The sequence below is a fragment of the Macrobrachium nipponense genome, chromosome 9 (assembly GCF_015104395.2).
Source record: "Macrobrachium nipponense isolate FS-2020 chromosome 9, ASM1510439v2, whole genome shotgun sequence".
In the NCBI taxonomy this organism is placed as follows: Eukaryota; Metazoa; Arthropoda; class Malacostraca; order Decapoda; family Palaemonidae; genus Macrobrachium; species Macrobrachium nipponense.
Window position 1 is genome coordinate 6,962,709 of NC_061110.1, and position 21,426 is coordinate 6,984,134.

General features: G+C 46.1%; 1 protein-coding gene across 3 annotated transcripts in view; it reads right to left on the reverse strand.

The window, feature by feature from the left end:
- The window catches only part of LOC135217868 (mothers against decapentaplegic homolog 4-like), a 106,087-nt gene that overhangs the window by 52,759 nt on the left and 31,902 nt on the right, over positions 1–21,426 (reverse strand). Inside the window, exons 1-2 of one of the 3 annotated variants that reach the window (XM_064253889.1) lie at positions 1,895–2,068; positions 525–653 (exon numbers count right to left, since the gene is read on the reverse strand). In XM_064253889.1, the coding sequence (XP_064109959.1) occupies positions 525–653; positions 1,895–1,915 (150 nt within the window). In that variant the 5' untranslated portion in view covers positions 1,916–2,068. Of the gene's footprint in view, positions 1–524; positions 654–1,894; positions 2,069–21,426 lie in introns of those variants that run through there. The other 2 variants (XM_064253891.1, XM_064253890.1) reach the window with 2 other exon arrangements.

Sequence of the window (21,426 nt, forward strand, 5' to 3'; positions counted from 1 at the left end):
TTCTGTTTTGAGAATTCATTATTCCAGTCAAAAATAACATTTTGAACAGCGCTTTTATAAGGCAACTTGGCTACAACAGCCTGTGAGCATCATCTAGTAAAATTCTATGCTATTCCCACTGTAATAATATTGGGTTAAAATTCTTGTGACACTGATATTGAGTTTGTTAAGTGGACTGGAATTAGAATATAGAATTTAGGCCAAAGGCCAAGCACTGCGATCCATGAGGTCATTCAGTGCTAAAAGTGAATTGGCAGCAAGGAGGTTTGAAAGGTGTGACACGAGGAAAACCTCACAGTTGTACTGTGAAACACCTGTTAAGAGAAGTTGGAAAGTCAGATGGAAGAAAGAGAATATAAACGGAGGTACAGAAAAAGGAATGAAAGAGGTTGCAGTAGGAGCCAAAGAAATGCTGCACAGAACCTTAAGTAATGCCTACAGTGTACCACTTGAGGCACTACCCCCCCCTACGGAGGAGTATGATAAGAGGGAAAAATTGATGAACCATGAAAAAAGTATCTCACCTTGAGCTTCTTCACCAAACTTTCGATGGCTCGTTTCGCAAATCCCTCAGTTTCACCTCCTTGTCGATGGCACATGAGGGAATGCACAATGCTTAAACAAGCGTCTGCGGAAGTTGGGGCCGATGTCATCTGCAAAGTGCAAACAAGGACTGTATATTCGTAGCTAACGACATAGTAACTTAAAAGTATATTTTCATAAATTAACTGTACTACTACCTAAACTAGATAATGTAACCTTTTTATATGGTCCTAAAATAAGTGAAGCAACAAAACTCTAATGGAATGGAATGGAAATAAAATTTAGTCCAAAGGCAAGTGCTGGGACCTATAAAGTCATTCCGCGCTGAAATAGAAATTGACAGTAAAAGGTTTGAAAGGTGTTACAGGAGGAAAGCCTTGCAGCTACACTATGAAACAATCGTTAGGAGAGGGTGGAAGATTGGAAGTACAATAGGAAAAAGAATATGAATGGAAATACATACAGTAACAGGAATGAAAGGGGTTGCAGCTAGGAACCAAAAAGAACTGTCCTCAAGTGATCTAGGGATACTGGTCTCAAGTGTGTGTTTAAAAAAATAGTGCCTCTGTTGGTCAAAGATACAGTGGACAAATTATAATTTGAAGATAAGGGTATGTACAGGACTGCAGACTTTGTTCAACCCAGTTACAAAGAGAAACACACCAAATATAATTTCAATATCTAATAGGAGGAAACAGTTCAAGTATACTTACACTAACTAATATGACCTCTAAGGAATTTAAAAAACTGCAGAACACACAAAACCTACAAAAAAACCAGAAATTTGAAGAAGCAACCTTTAAGACAAAGAGTGACAGTAGTACTAGTCTAAACATCCAAACCATAGGGTAGAGAAGATGAATTATAGTAATATTCTATTTCTAGCACTGATGTTCAAAACAACAAAAAAACATTTTAAACAATCAGAATCAATCCCTCAAAAATGATCAATATCAGAAGTCTAAAACCAAGATAAGAAAAAGTCACAAATCATTGACTAAATGTACCATGCTTGTGAAGGTGAATAATTACTAATGACTTAACAGACAGACATCTATGGGTCGGTCACAAGGTAAATGACATGTCAGTAGCTGCAGAAAAAAACAAAAGCACAACTGTTATGTTGCAAAACACTTATATGAATTGTTGCTTTTTGCAAAACTTTGCACAAAGTAACTCCCCAATGAAGTACTGATATGGAATTTCACTGCTTTTGAATTCACACAAATCTGTTCAAAACATTTGTTCTATAAAAAATCATGTAACTTAAAATGGCAGTTCATGAAGGTGATCTCCACTACTCACAACAAACTGTTACCAAATTTCACCCAAACAGTAAGAAGAAACTCACCTTTCTGTGATACACATACATTGTACAGAAACAAATCCACACGCACAACTTTCTCAATGATGCAAGTTAATGTAGAAAATGCTTTTAATGCCCAGAGTGCTATCAGACAAAAATGTCAATGACTTCCACACCCAACAGAAACTCAAGTACTTGACAAAACCACTTCGGTGAAATACTGCACCACATACAATTACATTACCATAAGCATGAGCTCAGGTGCACCAAAGCCTCCACAATGTCAGAGAGGCCAGGTCATTCCACTACGTGAGGTAACCGCAAATGTTATTGTTATAAAATTCATCAGGTACAACTGGAAATGCTAATATTATGAAACATCGAGTTTCTGGGGTCCACAATCGCATGTGTGCTTATTAGCCCACAGCTTTTTTTTTTTTTATTCTTTTACTCTGTATTTTAAAATACCTTTCTGTATTTAGGTATGCATGAAATATACATCAATCAAATTCAGAAAATTATCATTATTATTACTATTATTATAATTCAGAGCATGAACCCTATTCATATGAAACAAGCCCAAAGGGGCAATTGAGTTCAAATCCAAGCATCAAAAGAACTTTGAAGTACAGCATATTACAAAAGAGAGAGAGAGAGAGAGAGAGAGAGAGAGAGAGAGAGAGAGAGAGAGAGAGAGAGAGAGAGAGAATGTGCCTTCAATACCATTTGGTGAGAAAATATTCAATTTCAGAGAGAAAGAGGAACAACAGTATCCAAAAACCAAAATGTATTGTGTAGAGACACCCTAAGAACCTCTAAATATATAATACTACAAACTCTACACTAGGTGGGAAGCTAGAAGAATTATTCATGAAAAAAGAATAACAAAGAGAAGACTGGAACACTAAGAGACCTAGAAAAACAGTGAAATGAATGCTAATTTGAAATTAAACTAATTTGTCAAGACAATAGTATAAGACAAAAAAAGTAATCAATGCAGCTGGAACAGTGAAAAATAAACAATATACACAAAGAACAACAACCATCAATAATGAGACTCCATTATCTAAGGCTATCTGTGGTGATTCCAGGGAAGTTAACTTACTACTGTGATAACGATCCAGAACCAATGTCTAATAACTGGCACAGAAATTTTTCTAAACCCTGGAAATGGAATTTAGGCATCATTAGAAGACATTACCGGATAATTTGTAATTGTAAACCCCACATCAAAGGATACATAAAGATAGGTATCAAATATCACCGTCTTATTTAACATTACGAAATGCGACTTTAGATAAATTAGCACAACCAACTGTACCCAACAGAAACTACTCTATATATTCTGATGTTATTAATACAGATCCATTACTGAATAAAGGAAAGATTGTTTGTTTGTTTGTATGATGCTTTTACGTTGCACGGAACCAGTGGTTATTCAGCAACGGGACCAATGGCTTTACGTGATTTCCGAACCACGTCGAGAGTGAACTTCTATCACCAGAAACACACATCTCTCACTCCTCAATGGAATGGCCAAGAATCAAACCAGGGACCACGGAATAAAGGAAAGAGTGGCATCTTATTTTTGCTGGACCTTTGTACAACTTTTGACACCAGAGTGCAAGACTTGTTACTAAAGAACCTGAAAACTAATGACACAAAAAGTGATATACTAATATACCTGAAAGCAATCTAGAAAAAAAAGCATAGTAATATACAGGCTGAATTTTTGAGAATACAACTGCTGAAAAGAGGAGTGTGCGGCATATTCTGTATTTAAAACACTGAGTTATCACACCAACTTAAAAAACATGGAGTAGACTGCAAACCTTCACCTGAAGACACAATTCAACCAGACATTTGGGAAGGTAGAAAATACAGTTGGAGCGAAACAGCAACTTCATACAGAAATCAGCAAAACTGAAGATGATGATGAAGAAGAAAATAGGGGAGATACTGAAGGGGGATTATAAGTGACAGAATGTTTGACTGTCTGAAAAACAGTAACCTTAGGATCTTCCGGAACTATAATCTGTGTGTAAAAATTAGGCAAAGCTTTAGGAGTAAGTTCTGACAATACTCTCTGAGTAATTTAATCAATGAATTGAAGAAAGTTGTGGGACATCCCCTGCAGAAATTTCCAATTAAGCCCACAGGCAACAACTTCAGCTAGATGAGAATATTACGTATGGATCTCATTTATGAAAACATGGTTATAAAGCCAAGCACGAAGGCACATGCAGCCATTCATCACTAAAGACGGAGAAACTAGTGAGTTGGAGTAGTTGGCCGACAAGATGAAAGAAAAAGAACAGAAATGGAAGTACTACGTAGAGTAAAAGTCTAAAAAGTGATATGCAAAAGTGAAATAGTAGCAAATACATTTTAATTTAAGAAAAATAACATGAAAAAAGCCTGCGTAGGATATGGCAAATATTGGAAAAAATGAAAAACTGAAAACAGTACAGTATTCAATGGTCGTAACCAGCTTACATGCAGACTAAAGATTTATTTCAACAATAACCCAACCTGACATTCCCTTAACCTAACTTCAACCTGGGGTCACAAACCCTTATCTGGTCAAGTAGGCTTCAATCCGCAATGATCACCCCTGTGACATCACACATAAGGCCGCAGAACAGTAGCAATGCAGATTGGGGATGTGAAGATGTTACTTTATTTAAAAACTACCAAAAGACATAAACATCCTGACATAACTTTCTCCCATAACTTGACAAAGAGCATTTAAGCTATGACCTGACCTGGTACCCACCCTCATTTCTGAAGACTGGACATTTTTAGCCATATCTGAAATAGTCAACTATCAGCGGTCCGATATCAGCATAGAGCATGATGTGCAAAGATGTATTCCACATCCCTAAACTTGCCAGCATCTGGCCTAGCCTAAGCTGTATCTTCAGTCTCAGAACAAGGTAAGCAGTCAAGGGGTTGCCTAAGCAATGCTGTTTCCACATTAAGGTACTAAACTAGGCAAGTCCTATGCCTCAACCCAACTACAGGCTATCCTACCCAGTATCTAGCCTAGCCTAATATACATCGTCAGTCTCAGAACAAGGTAAGGAGTCATACGAGTTGCTTACGCACTGTCGTTCTACGTTTTAACCCAAAAGGTGTGGTGGCTCGCTAGAATCAACGCTTTTACGCAGCGCTAGGACGACATCAATATTATCAACACTTTATTTCCAAATATCGTAGTAAATTTAGTCCCTCCACTTAGCCCTGTCTGAGTGACATTAAGTCTTACCAGCCATTCAGCTCAGTCTTAAAACATATAGGATGCCAGATTTCTCATAATCATAGGTATAAAAATAGCACAATTGTAAACCTTTCCATCAGATGGGGGGTAAGATCAGGGAGGCTTTTATATTTTGAAATCTTTGTTTATTTTGTAAATTTTGGAGATAATGGCTTTTGAAGATGATGCTAATTCACTTTCATCAAATAGTGATATCGAGATAGATAATTGTATTGACAGTGACGATAGTAATACTGATTTAAAAGTTTATGAGTTAACATACACAGACATATACACCCATCCAAAAAATTAATACGTACTGAAAATTGTATTTTTCCTAACTACAAACCTGAGGTCCTTTAACAATAGGAATGTAACTTGCGGCAGCTGGAACCGGTCGTAAGCTTCGAACAAGGGAGTTCGGTAGTTACATGCTTGTCCGACTGGGAGGTGAAGAACCACTTTGCTTTAGGCCCAGGAAAAACAGAGTGAGGTGTGGCATGAGGTGGGACTATATGTAAAGGACCTCAGTTTGTATAGTTAGGAAAAATAAAATTTTCAACAAATTGTTTTTTGTTCCGATATGTAATACAAACCATCAGTCCTTTAACAATAGGAAGACTCACTTCTTGGTGGGTGAAATCTGAGTCAATGAACAGACGTGTTCGTCCAACCTTGGTTCCCTCCCTGGTCGTAAGAGCAGAGGGAGGGATCCTAGCCTCTGCCCAATGATCTGGGTATGTACCGCAGGATCAATGGTCAGACCTCTGGACCCAAGTAATAAGAGGAAGGCAAGTGTACCTCTTAAAACTAGCAAGCAAGAACTTGTTCCTATTGCAAGAGGCAATATGAAGTCATGGGTTTGTCTCTTGTTGGCTTCCACTCTCTCTCCCCGTTGGGGAAGTGGTGGATAATCGCTCCTATCCCTAATGAAAGGGATAGAATGGAGCTCGGTCGAGTAGCTTACCTGCATCGGTCTCCTGTTCCAGCGTAGTGACGACCGCGTCCCTCTGCCCACAGGTAGAGGGGAGAAAAAGATGAGGAAGAGAAGCCAGTCACACTCTCATTCACTCATCCATTCATGCAGTCACACAAGGATGCGATGCTGTTTTGTCCGCTCGGGTGCTGGATAAGCTACACAACCTGTTGAGCAGCCACCACGGGTCCCAAGGAAAAAGTGTCCAAGGACCTTACGGGCTTATTATCCCCGAAGGTAGAAAGGAGGTGAAGGGGGATCTGGTTTGTTCCAGACCCAACCCACCCCCCCCCCCCCTTTCAGGACCTGCGCCACTGAGAAGTTCTTGCGGAACGCAAGAGGACCAATGCCTCTGACTTCGTGGGCTCTGGGACGAAGGGTACGGATGTCGTCATTACCATCAGCTCCGTACGCCCTCCTGATCACTTCACGCAGCCAGAAAGAAAGAGTGTTCTTGGATACTTCTTTCTTGGTCACCCCGGTGCTAACGAAGAGGCGTCAACACTCAGGCCTGAGGTGCCAAGTTCTCTTCAGATAGCGCCGTAGCGCCCTCACAGGACAAAGCAGCATCTCATCCACATCGTTGTCGGTGAAGTCCAATAGGGAGGGGATCGTGAATGACTCGAACCGGTCGTCAGGGACCGAAGGATTCTGAGTCTTCGCTACAAAGTTCAGGACGAAATCGAGCGTCACAGATCCCCATCCCCTGGTATGCTTGACGTCGAAGGAAAGACCATGAAGTTCCCCTAGTCTCTTCGCCGATGCCAGGGCCAGTAAGAAGAGGGTCTTGAGGGTCAGATCCCTGTCTGACTTGACGACTCTCGGAGTGGCTCAAAGGGCCTTCGAGTCAGACTCCTAAGGACGAGAGCCACATCCCACCCTGGGGGCCTGAGTTTCCTGGGTGGGCAAGACCTCTCTAAGCTTCTCATTAGCAGGGAGATCTCGAACGGGTTCGAGATATTCACTCCCCTCAGATTCAGGACTAGAGCCAAGGCAGCCCTGTATCCTTTGACAGAGGGGACGGAGAGGAGCTTCTCTCAGCGAAGAAAAACGAGGAAATCCGCTACCTGCTGAAGAGTGGCTCTGAGAGGAGATAGACCCCGTCTACGACACCAACCACAGAAGACGGCCCACTTTCCCTGGTACACAGCTGCAGAGCACTGTCTGATGTATCCAGCCATCTCTGCTGCTGCTCGGCGAGAAAAGCCTTTCGCTCGCAAGAGATGGTGGATAACTGCCAGCCGTGAAGATGAAGGGACTGGACTGACTGGTGGTACCACTCCACATGTGGCTGGACGAGAAGGTTGTGCCAAGGGGGAATCTCTCTCGGTGCTTCTGCAAGCAGAGCCACCAGGATCATCCGAAGATTCGGGGTGACCAGCACTCAGTTAATCACCTTGCAAATCAGGGAGAACAGGGGGAAAGGCGTAAACGAAGAGGTTGCCCCACGGGTGTTGAAGAGCATCCTCTGCAGCTGCCCATGGGTTCGGCACAGCCGGGTAGAAAACCTGATGTTTCCTGTTGTGCCGGGTGGCGATCAGCTCTACGACTGGATGCCCCCACAGGTTGAAGAGCCTTTCCACCATGTCTGGGTGTAGGGACCATTCGGTCCCTATCACCTGATCCCGACGGCTGAGCTTGTCTGCTACTACATTCCTCTTGCCTGGAATGTAGTGGGCTGACAGCTCTACTGAGTGAGCCATGGCCCACTCGTGCACCTGCAACGTCAATTGGTGCAACGGGAGGGACACCAGGCCCCCCTGTTTGTTGACGTATGCCACTACTGTGGTGTTGTCGCACATCTACACCACCGAGTGTCCCATCAGACAGTCCCAGAACTCTTGGTGAGTGAGAAATGCTGCCTTGAGCTCCAGGACGTTGATGTGAAGGTCCTTGTCATGACGATCCCACACGCCTGCAGCCAGCAACTCCTCCAGATCATCCCTCGGTTGACGTGTCTGAAAACAGCAACATCTCCGAAAGGGGAAGTGCAGAGAGGCACTCCTCTTACGAGGTTCCTGTTGTCCAGCCACCAGGCTATGTCCTGCCTCACCTCCTCCGTGAGGAACATGGGGAAGTACGGAGGGTCTCTTGCCTGTGACCAACTCTCCTTTAGTCTCCACTGGAGAGACCACAGGTGAAGACGCCCGTGAGGGACTAACTTCTCCATTGACAACAGGTGGCCGATCACGACTTGCCACTTGAGCTGGCTGTTCCTGCCCAGACAGGAACTGGTAGGCTGCCTCCCTGAATCTGCTGATCCGTGAGTCTGCAGGGAAGACTTGCCCTGCTACCGTATCAATCAGCATACCCAGGTACTTCATCCTCTGCTTGGGCTGGAGATTTGACTTCTCGAAGTTCACCATGATTCCCAGATTGCGGCAGAACTCGAGGAGCCGATCCCTGTCCCGTAGCAACTGCAAGCGGGAGCTCGCCAGGACTAACCAGTCGTCAAGATACCTCAAAAGACGTATCCCTGACAAGTGGGCCCAAGCAGACACCAGAGTGAACACTCGCGTGAACACCTGTGGGGCGGTTGAGAGACCAAAGCAAAGTGCCCTGAATTGGTACACAGTCCCATCGAGGATGAACCGAGACTGGCGAACAAATCGGTTCAGGGGAGAGAGATCTATCACCGGGCACCAGCCCCCCGAAGACTTCTCCACCAGGAAAAGACGGCTGTAGAAGCCCGGTGACTGATTCCTGACGATCTCCACAGTTCCTTTGCTCAGTATGGTTTGGACTTCCTTCCAAGTGCTACGTCCTTTGATGTTCTGGGTACGTAGGTCTGAAGGTGGACTGGGTTGGAGGTGAGGGGTGGCCGAGACTCGAAGGGTAGTAGATACCCCTCCCAAAGGATGTCTACTATCCAGGTCTCCGGTCTATAGCGCTGCCCTGTTGCCCAATGGCTCGCCAGGCACCCCCCCAACCTCCGGCAGCAGGTGAAGGGGAACGCCGTCCCTAGCGTTTCCCACCTGTCTTCGACTTCTTCTTCCCAGCTCCCCCTCATGTGAAGGAGGGCTGGGAGGAGGGCTGGTTTAGGTCGCTCCTAGAAGTTGAAGGCAGAGTCTTTCCTCTGGGCTTCGACAATGCGATCGTCTTGGCCGCAGAGGAAGCGCTAACCAAACTCTTGGGCTTGGCTGCAGTAGCTGAGGCTGCCCAGACGCCTTCGAGACTGCCTGATGGACTAAACGGTCACTGTCGTCAGTGCGCCATCGTTCCACCGCAGCATCCACCATCTCTCCTGGGAAGAGAGAGGAGGAACTTTGCACTGGTCCGTTGCGAAGACCCAGAGCCGCCTCACACCCAGCCGCCCTGGTCACTCGGGTGAGGACTGCGCCCCTACGCCTCAAAACCAGGTTGGCCCACAAGTTTGCCGTCTGGTGGGCTAGGTAGGAGATGGCTCTACCTCCAGACTGGCACAGTCTCCCAAAAGCCGGGTCACCTTCAGGAGTGATATTTCCCGAGGTGGCCGCAACCTTAGACACTGTGAAGGACCACAGGTCTAACCAGGAGACTACTTGGAATGCCGCCATGGCGGTCGATTCCAAGGCGAGTGCCTCTTGCTGCGAGAACCATAAGTTCTCCGACAGGAGCTGCTGCAGAGACACCCCCGGAGTTAGCCTAGCTAGCTCTGGGTTAACCTGTTTGGGCGGCATAGGGTCATCCGATGGCACGTAGAATCTCCTCTGTCGCAGTAGAGGCGGGGGAAGTAGCTTGGAAGACCTGCCAGACCGTAGCGAACCCTCCTGTCCGGAGACGAGAGAGTCCACCTGGCCCAGCACCGAGTCAGCCAGAGCCGATCGCGGCAGACCCACCGTCATCTTGGGTTCCTTCTTAGGACCCCAGAACGACTTGGGGAGCAGCGATCCTTTCCCGAGGTTGTTGTGCTGACGAATCAGAGCAATAACCTCTGCAAACGACCTCTGGATCTCGCGAGTGACTGCGTCTTGTGGAGCAGGACCATCAAGTCCCTCCAACAAGAGCGCCTCCCGAGACCTTCCTCCTTCAGAAGGAGGAACTGCAACAGACCCCTCCCGGTCTCCTCCAGCCACTTGCGCATACAACCTGGTCAGTCCTAAGACCATGCCAGGCTCGTAGGGCGTCGTGGTGGGACCATGAGGAGCGCGCTCCTCACAATCATTCCAGATCGCCTTGCTCTTCCCGGTGTAGCACTAGAAAGTTGAAGAGATCGGAGAGGCAGACCTGACGCTCCCCCCACGCACACCGGCAGAACCGGTGTGCTTGGTGGGCTGCAGGCGATCGCCAATCCGCGGTGGCGATCGAGCTGCAGGCCTGGTCGCACGGCTCTCCGGGGGAGAGCGGCTGGACCGAGAACAGCGGCTCCGGTCCCCAGCGTCAGAGGAGCTGCTGCTGGTCCCCCTATCCGCCCGGCCCCGGTGGGAGCAGGGCCTGTCCTCACAGCACGTCGAGCCGCTGAGACCGGCCTCAGCCGGTTCCGGCGACCGAGGGGACCTCTTCCTTACCTCAGCCCGCGGCCAGTCTGGGACCATCGCGTCAACCCTGGGTACCTGCAAATCGCTATGAAAGTAATCACTGGTCTGGCGGGAGTCACCTGAGCGATTCTCACCAGTCTTCTGCTTCATGCCTCGGTCCTGGCGCCGAGCGAACTCGAAAGCCTGGACCTTGGCTGCACGGTCACCCGCAGGCGACCACACACCCGGTACCTCTCGCGAACGAGAGGCCAAGACGGAACCTGATGTAGCGGCAGAGCCCCTAGCACCAGGTGAGGAGGTACCAGTGTTAGCCGGTAACCCTCTGGTCCCCATCTTCTTCCTTGCGGAAGGAGAGATAGGCCCCGCTCCCGAAGGAGAACCACCGGAGTGAGACGGGCCCTTAGAAGTTCCCGAAGGAGACTTCTTAGGGGGGGAGGAGGCAGCCTTCTTCTTCCTCAGCTGTGAAGCCCTGGAAGTCGAAGGGGAAGAGGCGGCAGCAGACGACGACGAAGAAGACGATGAAGACGACGACGACACCTTCCTCCTCTTCCTCTTCTTCTTCGTCAGCTTCCTCAGGACAGTCGTCAGGTCCTCCATCCAGGACGGACCTGCGACTGGAGCAACAACACCACAGGCAGGAACGACGTCGGCAGGGGCTGGTCCAGGTACGGCAGGCACGGCAGGAGCTCTTGGGGCACCGGAAGTCGGGGGCTGAGGCGAGAGCGGCGAACCCGGGCGGCGGTGTTACGACCCTCCTCGGAATGCCAGGAAGCGGCGTCTGAACTGCAGCTGTTATATGCTGTGTATAAACATGGTAAAGAGGGGCGGCATACCCCAGGGTCGAGACGGTGGTGGTGGTGGTGGTTACCGGACCATGCGTAACCGGAGCAGAGCCACTCGCCAGGTGATGTAACAGCCCCCGAACACTTGGTGTCCCCTGGAGACCCAGCGAGAACCACACCTGGCCTAGGTCATCAACCGCGGCAGGCGCACCTGAGGAGGCAAAGGTCGGGTTAGTAGGAGGGGTTCCCCACGCCCGGGGGGGGGGGGGGGGGGGGGGGGGGGGGGGGGGGGGGGGGGGGGGGGGGGGGGTGGGGGGGGGGGGGGTGGGGGGGGGGGGGGGGGGGTGGGTTACAAATCCCACCTCGAGCGAACAGAAGACCCAGAGTACAACTGAATATCGGGGTACCTTGCCCCTCCTCCACACTCGACAGATCGGGCGAAGAGAAGGAGCGAGAACCACCCCCCCCCACCCCCCGAAGGGGAAGGAGCCATACGCGGGAGCTGAGATGGAGGGAGGAAAGAAGACGACGTGTCCGTGACCAGGGGAGTAGCCGGAGAACTTCCAGATGACTCCCTGGCAGGCTTACGTCGCTTCCTTTCCCCCTCATATCGCGACCACTGCTCCTCCGACCACAAAATACAAATATCACAGGGCTCGGTGCAAGAGCATTCGCGCCCCCGACACCAAGCACACAATTCATGAGGGTCAACCTCCATAAAGGAGCAGAAGGCCCCACACTCACGGCCCTCCACACCAGGGCACAGTCTGCAGCTGATGGGGGGGCATGGGAACTCTCCAGCTCACGAGAATCCATAATATGATAATAAAAGGCAAAAGCACAAGTAATTACAGTATTTTACACAATTACACTAGAATAGCAAACCAAGATTTGAAGAAAAAAAGCATACGACGTAAGGCGGGGAGAGAGAAGTGGAGAACACGTTTGTCACCCAGCGCGGCCGAAAGCAAAGTGATTCTTCACCTCCCAGTCGCGTGGTGTGCTGACTGTCGGACAAGCAGTTAACTACCAAACTCCCTTGTTCGAAGCTTACGACCGGTTCCAGCTGCCGCAAGTTACATTCCTATTGTTAAAGGACCGATGGTTTGTATTACGTATCGGAACAAAAGTGGTTTTTGAAAAAATCATTCTTTCCAAAAAATAATCTTTTTAAATATATCGGTTTTTAAAAGTATCTCATATTTTATTTATTATTAATCTGCAACACAAGGTGATTACAACCATGTATAACATTAGGTGATACATTAAAAAATTAGCAGGAAAATATTGGTTCCATTACTGAAGTTGCTAATGTATAATATTCCCACAGCACCTCTTGGGCTAAGGTAAGCTAAGCAAGGCCTAACCTTTACCCTACTATGAGCTAACATACCTTATCCTACATGTGGTATATTCTAGGTTAGCCTGTCTTAGAACAGGGTAAACAGTCATGGGTTTGCCTAAAGATCTATGGCTATACCCTAGCGTAGGCTAACCTATCCATAATCTAACCTAGCGCAGGATTTTATTGAAATTCTCAGAACAAGGTAACTATTCATGGAGTTGACTAATCAATGCTGTTTCCATGTGTTAAGGTAAGCTGGAGAGGTATAACCTTTACCCTATTAAATGTTACCCTACCCTCTGTGTAGGATACCATATGATATAATCTGAAAGTCACGCGGTTGCCTATGCGATGCCATTTCCATGTGTTGAGGTAAGGTAAGCAAGTCCTACGCCTATACCCTGGTACAGGCTTACCCGACCCAGTATCTAACCTGGAATAGGGTGGTATCGAACATCTCAGAACGAAATAGGGTAAATGAGAGCAGCAACATAGTGGCCACCTCTCTCGGAACGGGGTCACTTCGCAAAATAGCACTTGAATTATGCCATTATTTCGTAATTTACGAGAAAACACTTCCAGAGGAGCATACAGGTGTCGGTGTGCTGCTTGGATGGTCCACAACTCATGGCAGCGAATTTAAGTACTTTTTCAGAATGACCGCTTTGTCGCCGCTCGGTCATTTACCCTAACCAATCATGGGGTTGCCTAGGGAAGGTTGTTCCACTTGTTAAGGTAAGCTAGGTAAGCATTAACTCAAGAGGTGCTAGGGGGTTGCTACCAAAAAACGACGGCAATATTACGCATTAGCAACATCAGTAATGGAACCAATATTTCTTGCTCATTTTTTAACTTATCACCCAATGTTATACATGGTTGTATTCTCCTTGTTTCACAGATTAATAAAAAATGAAACAAGATATTTTGAAAATTAATATTTAAAAAGAATATATTTTGAAAGAAAACGTTCTTTTCAAATAATGCATTTTGGTTTTGGAATGCTTTATGCCATATTTTTTTTAGATAATTTCCCATTTTTTCCATGACAATATATTACAGTGGTACCTCGACATACGAAAGGCTAAACTTACGAAAAACTCGAGATACGAAAGCAAATACAAAAAATTCTACGGCTCTACATACGAAAATTGCTAAAGTTACGAAAGGTTGTTGCTGTAAAGTACCGAGATTCGCCCGGACCACCGAGAACAATTTTAAAACTAGCGCCCCGCCAACTGAGTAAACTCGCCACCATCCTCGCGCTCTCCCATTGGTTCCTGATGCTAGTCACCCCATAAGATCCTGCTCTACTCTACTATTGGTCAGCATCTACCCATTGTGCTTTATGTATTCTATTGGTAAAAGGATGCTGTAAATTGAAAAAATTATTCATGCAATACATTTAATAAAAAAAAAAAACATTAGGTAAAGATAGAATAAAGAATAGAAATGAATGGTTATTATACTGTTTAGTAGCTGAAGAGAGATAATGAAAATCTATGGCTTACTGTGTACTAGGAAAAGTGATTGCTTGGCGATCGTTCAGTACTTGTAAGTGCTGGATGTAAACAGAAGTTTGGAAGCTTTTTTTTGTTTGTTTATTATACATAGTTAATGGTTACTTAATAATTATTTGAAATGAGTACATGCAATACATTTAATAAAAAAAATTGTGAATTAGATATCATAAAATATAAAATAAATCAGACTGCTATCATCGAAGCCAACAAATACTTATTTTTTAGAATTCTTCTTCTGTTTTAATATTACGTTACGTATATGTTTCATTATAGCTGTCAGTAACTCGGTATCTCCATTAGGTAAAGATAGAATAAAGAATAGAAATGAATGGTTATTATACAGTTTGGTAGTTTCAATAGTTGAAGAGAGATACTAATGAAAATTTATGGCTTACTGTGTCCCAGGAAAAGTGATTGCTTGGCGTTCGTTCAGTACTCGTAAGAGCTGAATGTAAACAAACGATTGGAAGGTTTTTTTTTTTTTTTTTTTTTTTTTTTGTTTTTTTTTTTTTTTTTTTTTTTTGAGTATTATAGTTAAAAATTAATTAAATAATTATTTGAAATGGGTACATACTGATTATTTATACATTTTATTGGCACATTCTAAGCTTTTAGCTTCTTAAGTTTAGATGTCAGAATCATAGACTAGGCTACAGTAGCAACCACTAACATAGGCTAAGCTTAATGCTAAGGGACATATGCTAAATTCCTAATACGTATATGGAGTAAAAATGGGGTTGAACCCAAGAACATGTGTTGTAGGCCTGGAAATATAATTTACTGGGTGCTTTTGTAGGGCTTGGAACGGATTGGCATTTTACATGTAAAATGCGGTTCAAGATATGAAAAATTATTGTTAAGATACAATAAAGTTTGTTCATGACTTACCTGGCAGAAAAAAAAAAAAAAAAAAAATATAATATATAGCTGTATTTCTCCGAAGTCCGACAGAATTTCAAAACTCCCCGGCTCACGCAGTGGTCGGCCAGGTGGTTAGTACCCATTCCCGCCGCTGGGAGGCAGGTGTCAGGAACCATTCCCATTTTCTATTCAGATTTTCTATTCCCACTGTCTCCTGCGGGGAGGTGGGTGGGTACTTTGATTAATATATCACTGCCAGGTAAGTATGAACAAACTTTATTGTATCTTAACAATATCATTTTTGTTCATGAAACTTACCCAGCAGATATATATAGCTGAATCCCACCTTTGGAGGTAGGGAGAGACAGAAAAGGATTTTGGGAAACATATTACATGCAGATGAATAACATCTTGATTCCTTACCTGTTAGCATAGCTGACTTCGTGATTACTGTACCCCAAGTCTGCTACTGCTTTACTAGAGTCTCCAGCAAGGTAGTGACCTATATAGCTGGTGAGTTCTAGATGAATCTGTCAACGGGAGCGTGACCACAATGTGACTAGAACCAGTTTGACCATACTATGAGGGCAACGAAGTCAAAAAAAAAAAATTCAACCACTGACCAGCCTAACAATTTTCATTCCCACATCACTTAGGCTAAAGGAAAGGAAGTCCGGCTCAGGCGGGGGGGACGACCTTACAACCATAAAAACAATCCATAAAAACTCACCTACCCATTTCCTACAGGGTATGATGCAGTGCTACTTTTCAGCCCCCAACAAAGAGTCTGCTGCGACGTATGGTCCAAGCGCAGTAGCAGTTTCTCGTATGTCTCTTCACATCCCCGCAGGTAGTGTGAACGAACACAGAGTTGCTGCGCCAAAAGGTGGCATCAGAATGTCATTGAGTGCCATGTTCTTTTGGAAGCTACTGAGGTAGATATAGCTCTCACATTACATGGGGCATTTTCACTTTCAACAGCTTAACATCACTGTCTTCGCAAGATGAATGCGCCTGTCTAATGGTGTCTCTTCAAGAAGAATGCCAGAGCATTCTTCGACATCGGTAAAATCTGGTCTTTCTGACCGAACACCATAAGTTGTTAGAAGGACCTCGACATTCCTTCGTTCTTTGTAAATAAATCTTGAGAGCCCTGACAAGACACAGGACTCTCTCTGGTTCGTGTCCAATGATTTCCGCCGCCATACCCTTAATCTCAAAACAACCTTTTGGGCAAGGGGTTAGACGGATTTTTCATTTTTCGCTAGGAAACGTAGGACTTGATGAGCAAACAGCATTATGTCCCCTAAAACCAATATGCCTTGCTAAAGGCTTGAATTTTCACTAACCCTCTTCGCCGCGCCAGAGTCGTTAGGAAAATAGTTTTCTTAGTAAGATCCCTTAAAGAGGCATTCTGAAGGGGTTCAAACCGATTTGACATTAGGAATTTAAGTACTACATCCAAATTCCATGATGGTAACTTAGGTTGAGGAATCTTTAGAGTCTCGAAAGACCTTAAAAGATCGTGGATATCCTTATTATTTGCCAAATCAATTCCTCTGATGTCTAAGACTACAGATAACATCTTCTGTAGCCTTGATTGTTGAGACTGCAAGCTTTAGGTCGTTTCTCAAGTAGAGCAAAAAAGTCCGCTATTTGGCTCACAGAGGTCGTGGTAGAGGAAATGCGTGTTCTTCTGCACCAGCTCCTAAACGAAGCCCACTTCGATTGATAGACTCCAAGCGTGGAAGCTCTTCTCGCATTGGCGATTGCTTTTGCAACCGGTCTAGAAAAAAACCCTCGCTCTGACCACTTTTTGATAGTGCTGAATGCAGTCAGACTCAGAGCGGGAGGTTTCCGTGGTATCTCTCGAATTTGTGGGGCTGTTTGAGTAGATCTGTCCTCATGGGCAATGTCCTCGGGAAGTCTACTACAAGGTCATGACCTACTCGTGAACCACTCCTTTGCTGGCCAATAAGGAGCGATTAACGTCGGGTTCTCGTCCCTTCTGACATTGCAAACTTCTTTCATTACTTCTCCCAGATCTTGAACGGGGGAAATGCGTAAAGATCCATCCCTGTCCAGTCCCAAAGAAGTGCATCTATTGCTATTGCTCCCGGTCGAGCACGGGGGAGCAATACAACGGAAGCCTCTTTGTTCTCGCTGTTGCAAAGACGTCCACTAGAGGACGTCCCCATAACTTCCACAGCTCTCGACACACATCCTGATGCAGAGTCCACTCGGTCGGCAGCAGTTGACCTTGCCGACTGAGGAGATCTGCCCGGACGTTCTCACCACGCCTGCAACGAACCTCGTTAGAATCGTTACTTTCTGAGTTCTCGCCCATAACAGGATCTCTCTCGCTAGATTGAACAATGATCGCGAGTGAGTCCCTCCTTGTTTTTTTATGTATGACAGAGCTGTGGTATTGTCTGAATTTATCTGAACTATCTTGTTTGCGACTTTTTCTTTGAAAAACTGAAGTGCCAAGTATATGGCCGCCAGTTCTTTGAGATTTATGTGCCAGAACACCTGTTCCCCTCTCCAGGTGCCTGACACTTCCTCCCTCCCTAGTGTAGCTCCCCACCCGGTGGTGGACGCGTCGGAGAACAACACTAGGTCGGGGCTCTGAAGTTTGAGGGAAGTTCCTTCCGAAAGCTTCACTGGATCGAGCCACCACTTTAGGTGATCCTTTACCGCCTTTGGGATCCTCAAAATTGTCTCCAATTTTCTTTGTCCTCCCAACTCTCCTTCAGGAAAAAACTGGAGAGGTCTGAGATGTAGTCTCCCCAAGGAAACAAACTTCTCCAGCGAGGAAATGGAAATGGTGCCCAGCAGACTCATCCATTCCCTCACCGAGCATGATTCTTTCCTTAAGAAGACTGATATTTTTTCTAATCCTTGCTGTTGACGTCCCTGGGACGGAAAAAGCTCGAAAAGCCACTGAATCCATCTGAATCCCCAGATACACGATGGACTGTGTGGGGATCAGCTGCGACTTTCGAAATTCACTAGAAGTCCCAGGGACTTTGCTAGAGTTAAGGTTGATTGAAGGTCCTTCAGACACCTTTCTTTCGACGATGCTCGAATGAGCCAGTCGTCTAGATATGAGAGATCCTTATGTTGCAAGATGAAGCCACCTCGCCACATTCTCATTAGAATTGTGAAAATCATTGGTGCTGTACTCAGACCGAAGCAAAGAGCTCTGAATTGGAAAACTCTTCCTTCATGACAAAACGCAGGTAGGTTTCTCGATCGGGGATGTATCGGGACGTGGAAATATGCGTTCTTGCAGGTCCAGTGATACCATCCAGTCGTTTGTCTTAAGGCCGCAAGCACTGACTGAGGTGTCTCCATCTTGAACGTCTGTCTCTCTATAAAAAGGTTTAGACTGCTCACATCTAAAACTGGCCGCCAGCCTCCCGACTGTTTTCGGCACCAGGAATAACCTGTTTGTAGAAAACACCGGGGGGACTGAATGTCTCGACTTGTTCTATTGCTTTCTTCTCGAGCATTTGTTCTATCAGATCGTACAAGATCTGTTGTTTTTCTCCATGGTAAGAGGGTGATAGATCTATAGGTGTTGTGCACAATGGAGGAGGCTTCAGGAAAGGTATTTTGTATCCTCGCTCGCTGACGTTGAGCGACCAGCTGTCTGCCTCTATCTTCTTCCAAGCTTCTGCAAATAATGAAGCCTGGCACCTACTGGCGACTGAAGGACTCCCTCCTCATTTTTTACCTCTGGACTTAGACTGAGCTCTGCCTCTAGAGAGTCCTCTTCCTCTAGGAGAAGGTCTAGAGGATGCTCCACCTCGAAAAGGCTTTATTTTCTTAGAAAACTGGGTTTCGTGTTGAAGTCGAAGGAACCGCAGGACGTCTAGAAGATTGTGCTAAGAGATCCTGAGTAGCTTTTTCCTGTAGACTTCCAGCTACATCTTTAATCATAGCCTGGGGAAGAGATGGTCAGAAAGAGGGGCGAAAACAATTCTGCCTTCTGTGTTGGAGACACTGCTTTGGTAGTAAATTTACAGTAGATAGCTCTCTTTTTCAGGAGCCCTGCACAAAAATGTGAAGCCAATTCCTCTGAACCATCTCTGACGGCCTTATCCATACAAGTGCGAACACTGGATAGCTCCCCCAAGCTAATTGAGTCTTGACTACGAGACTTAGTGTCAAGCAGCCCCAAACACCAGTCCTAAGAAATTAAATACTTCAATTGTCCAAAAAAGACCTTTCAGATGGTGGTCTATCTCCGCCGGTGTCCATGTTATTTTAGCTGACGAAGAAGAGACCTTCTTGGTGCGTCAACCAGACTGGAAAAGTCACCTTGAGCCGATGCGGGAGCCCTTAACCCGACATCCTCACCTGTATCATACCAGATCCCAGCCTTGCCGCAAAGTCTTGAAGGAGGCTGGGCAAAGGAAAACTTTCCTTGAGCTTTTCTAGACTCCATCCAATCTTGCACCTTCTTAAAAGCTCTCTTAGTTGAAAGAGACTTTGTCATTTTAACAATCCAGGAGTCTTATTTGTTTTTGACAACGAAAACTGAGAAGGAGGCGACCGAGGTGCTGCGGGTTGAAACTCTTCTCCAAATGAATCCTGAAGCAATCGAACCAAAACTTGATAATCGGAAGAATCTGACACAGCGGGTTGATCCTCTTCCGTTTCTTCTGAAATATTACTTAATCCTTCCTCATCTATAGGAGTGACCAGGGGACTCCCGAAGCTGGTGGTACAAGTCCTTTCACTCCGAGCTTTAATGAAGATCGTTGTTTTGACGTGCATGGAGCATTCTGAATATTAATATCTAAAGATTCAGATAAAAGCGGTACCAATTTCTTGCTCATTCTCTCGATGGGAGTCTCTTCGAAAAGCCGATTGCAGTTGAGGTTCCATACTAATACCTTGCTGTGATACTGATTGGATATGCAACAAAGCATCCGTTTGAACGTCTCGCTTGGCATCTGTCCCGAGCGTCAAGCTTGCGTCCAGCCGAGCGTCCCGCTGGGCTCCAGGTTGAGCGTCACGCTCGGCGTCCATATCCGAGCGCCAACGCCTGGCGTCCAGGTGAGCGTCACGCTCGACGTCTATCCGAGCGTACCGCTTGTCTAAACAGGCGTCCCTGTGAACACTCCGCTCCTTCCAAGCCGAACTAGGAGCGTCGAGTTTCTCACTGTAGACGGCCTCGTTTCGCAACCATAGGATCGTCCGTTCTTGTATAAAGCGAGCCTCTAGAGTCTGGGCGAAATTTCTTCCTTTCGATCTCAAAATTCCTCGTAGGAAGTTTTTCATGCCCTTTCTCCAACTGCAGGTGAGACGTACGAAATCTAGAATGAGTAACTCACAGGTTGAAAGAGACGATCGGTCCACCCGTGCGGGAGACCACCTCTTAGATCTTTTAATCGGTAATCTATCATCTTTCTTCTCGGACGAATTTCTGATTCTTCTCTCAGCCCAGCAACGAAGCAAGTTGTTGTTGCATCGAACCGATAAAACACACTTTGTAGTAGAAAGATTCTTTTTCAGGAGAAAAACTGATCCTATGAGAAGGCGAGGGGCGAGGGGAAGCCCTATCCCTTCTCACAGGAACCCGTTCTAGTTCTATTCTTAGAACGACTAGGCCGCTCAAGGCGTCCTCGTCAGATGACATCATAATTCTCCTTTGAGGAGTCCATGCAGCAAAACTCTCCGGTGAAGACCGCAAACCAACAGGAGAAAAAGGACGGGAGAAGCGTCTTCTTCAATGCGATCGAAGACTCTGGCCGCTGTGCGGGACACCTTGAGTTTTCGATCTTTTTTGCGGTGGAGAGTAATCCAAGTCTCGAGGCGAAGCCCGTAACGAAGAAGCAGCGCAAAGAGACTCTACGCCCTCCTCTGAGAGACTACTGACGATAGCCGCCTGTGCGACATTTAACGTCATACCTCTTTTCAGAGGACGTGAGCGTCTTCTCATGCTCCAACTCTGTTAGGGGAGGACGCCTCCGAGGACAAAAAGCACTCGCGGAGGATACGCGCCACTCGCACACTCTTTGGCAGCCTGGGGATCGTCTACAGGTTCTGCCGAAGGGACGCCAGATCGGTGGGGGTTTCCCCGTAACCCTCCTGCGGCTTTCGACATGTCCGTCTTCCTGGGCTTGGTTGGAAGTTCGACAGAGGTCCAGGCCTAGAGGCATTATAGGGCCGATCTGACGCCCCCCCACCAACACTGGGGGCCACTTCACTGCACTTTGTTTTGTCACTAATAATGCTTTTACCCTCCAAAGCGAGCACTTTAGATTCTAGGTTTCGTATTGATTCCAGGGCCCGAAGGCACAACATTTTCAGGGCCCGAAGGCACAACAGATTTAGGTGTACCAATCTACTGAATGTATAGTAGC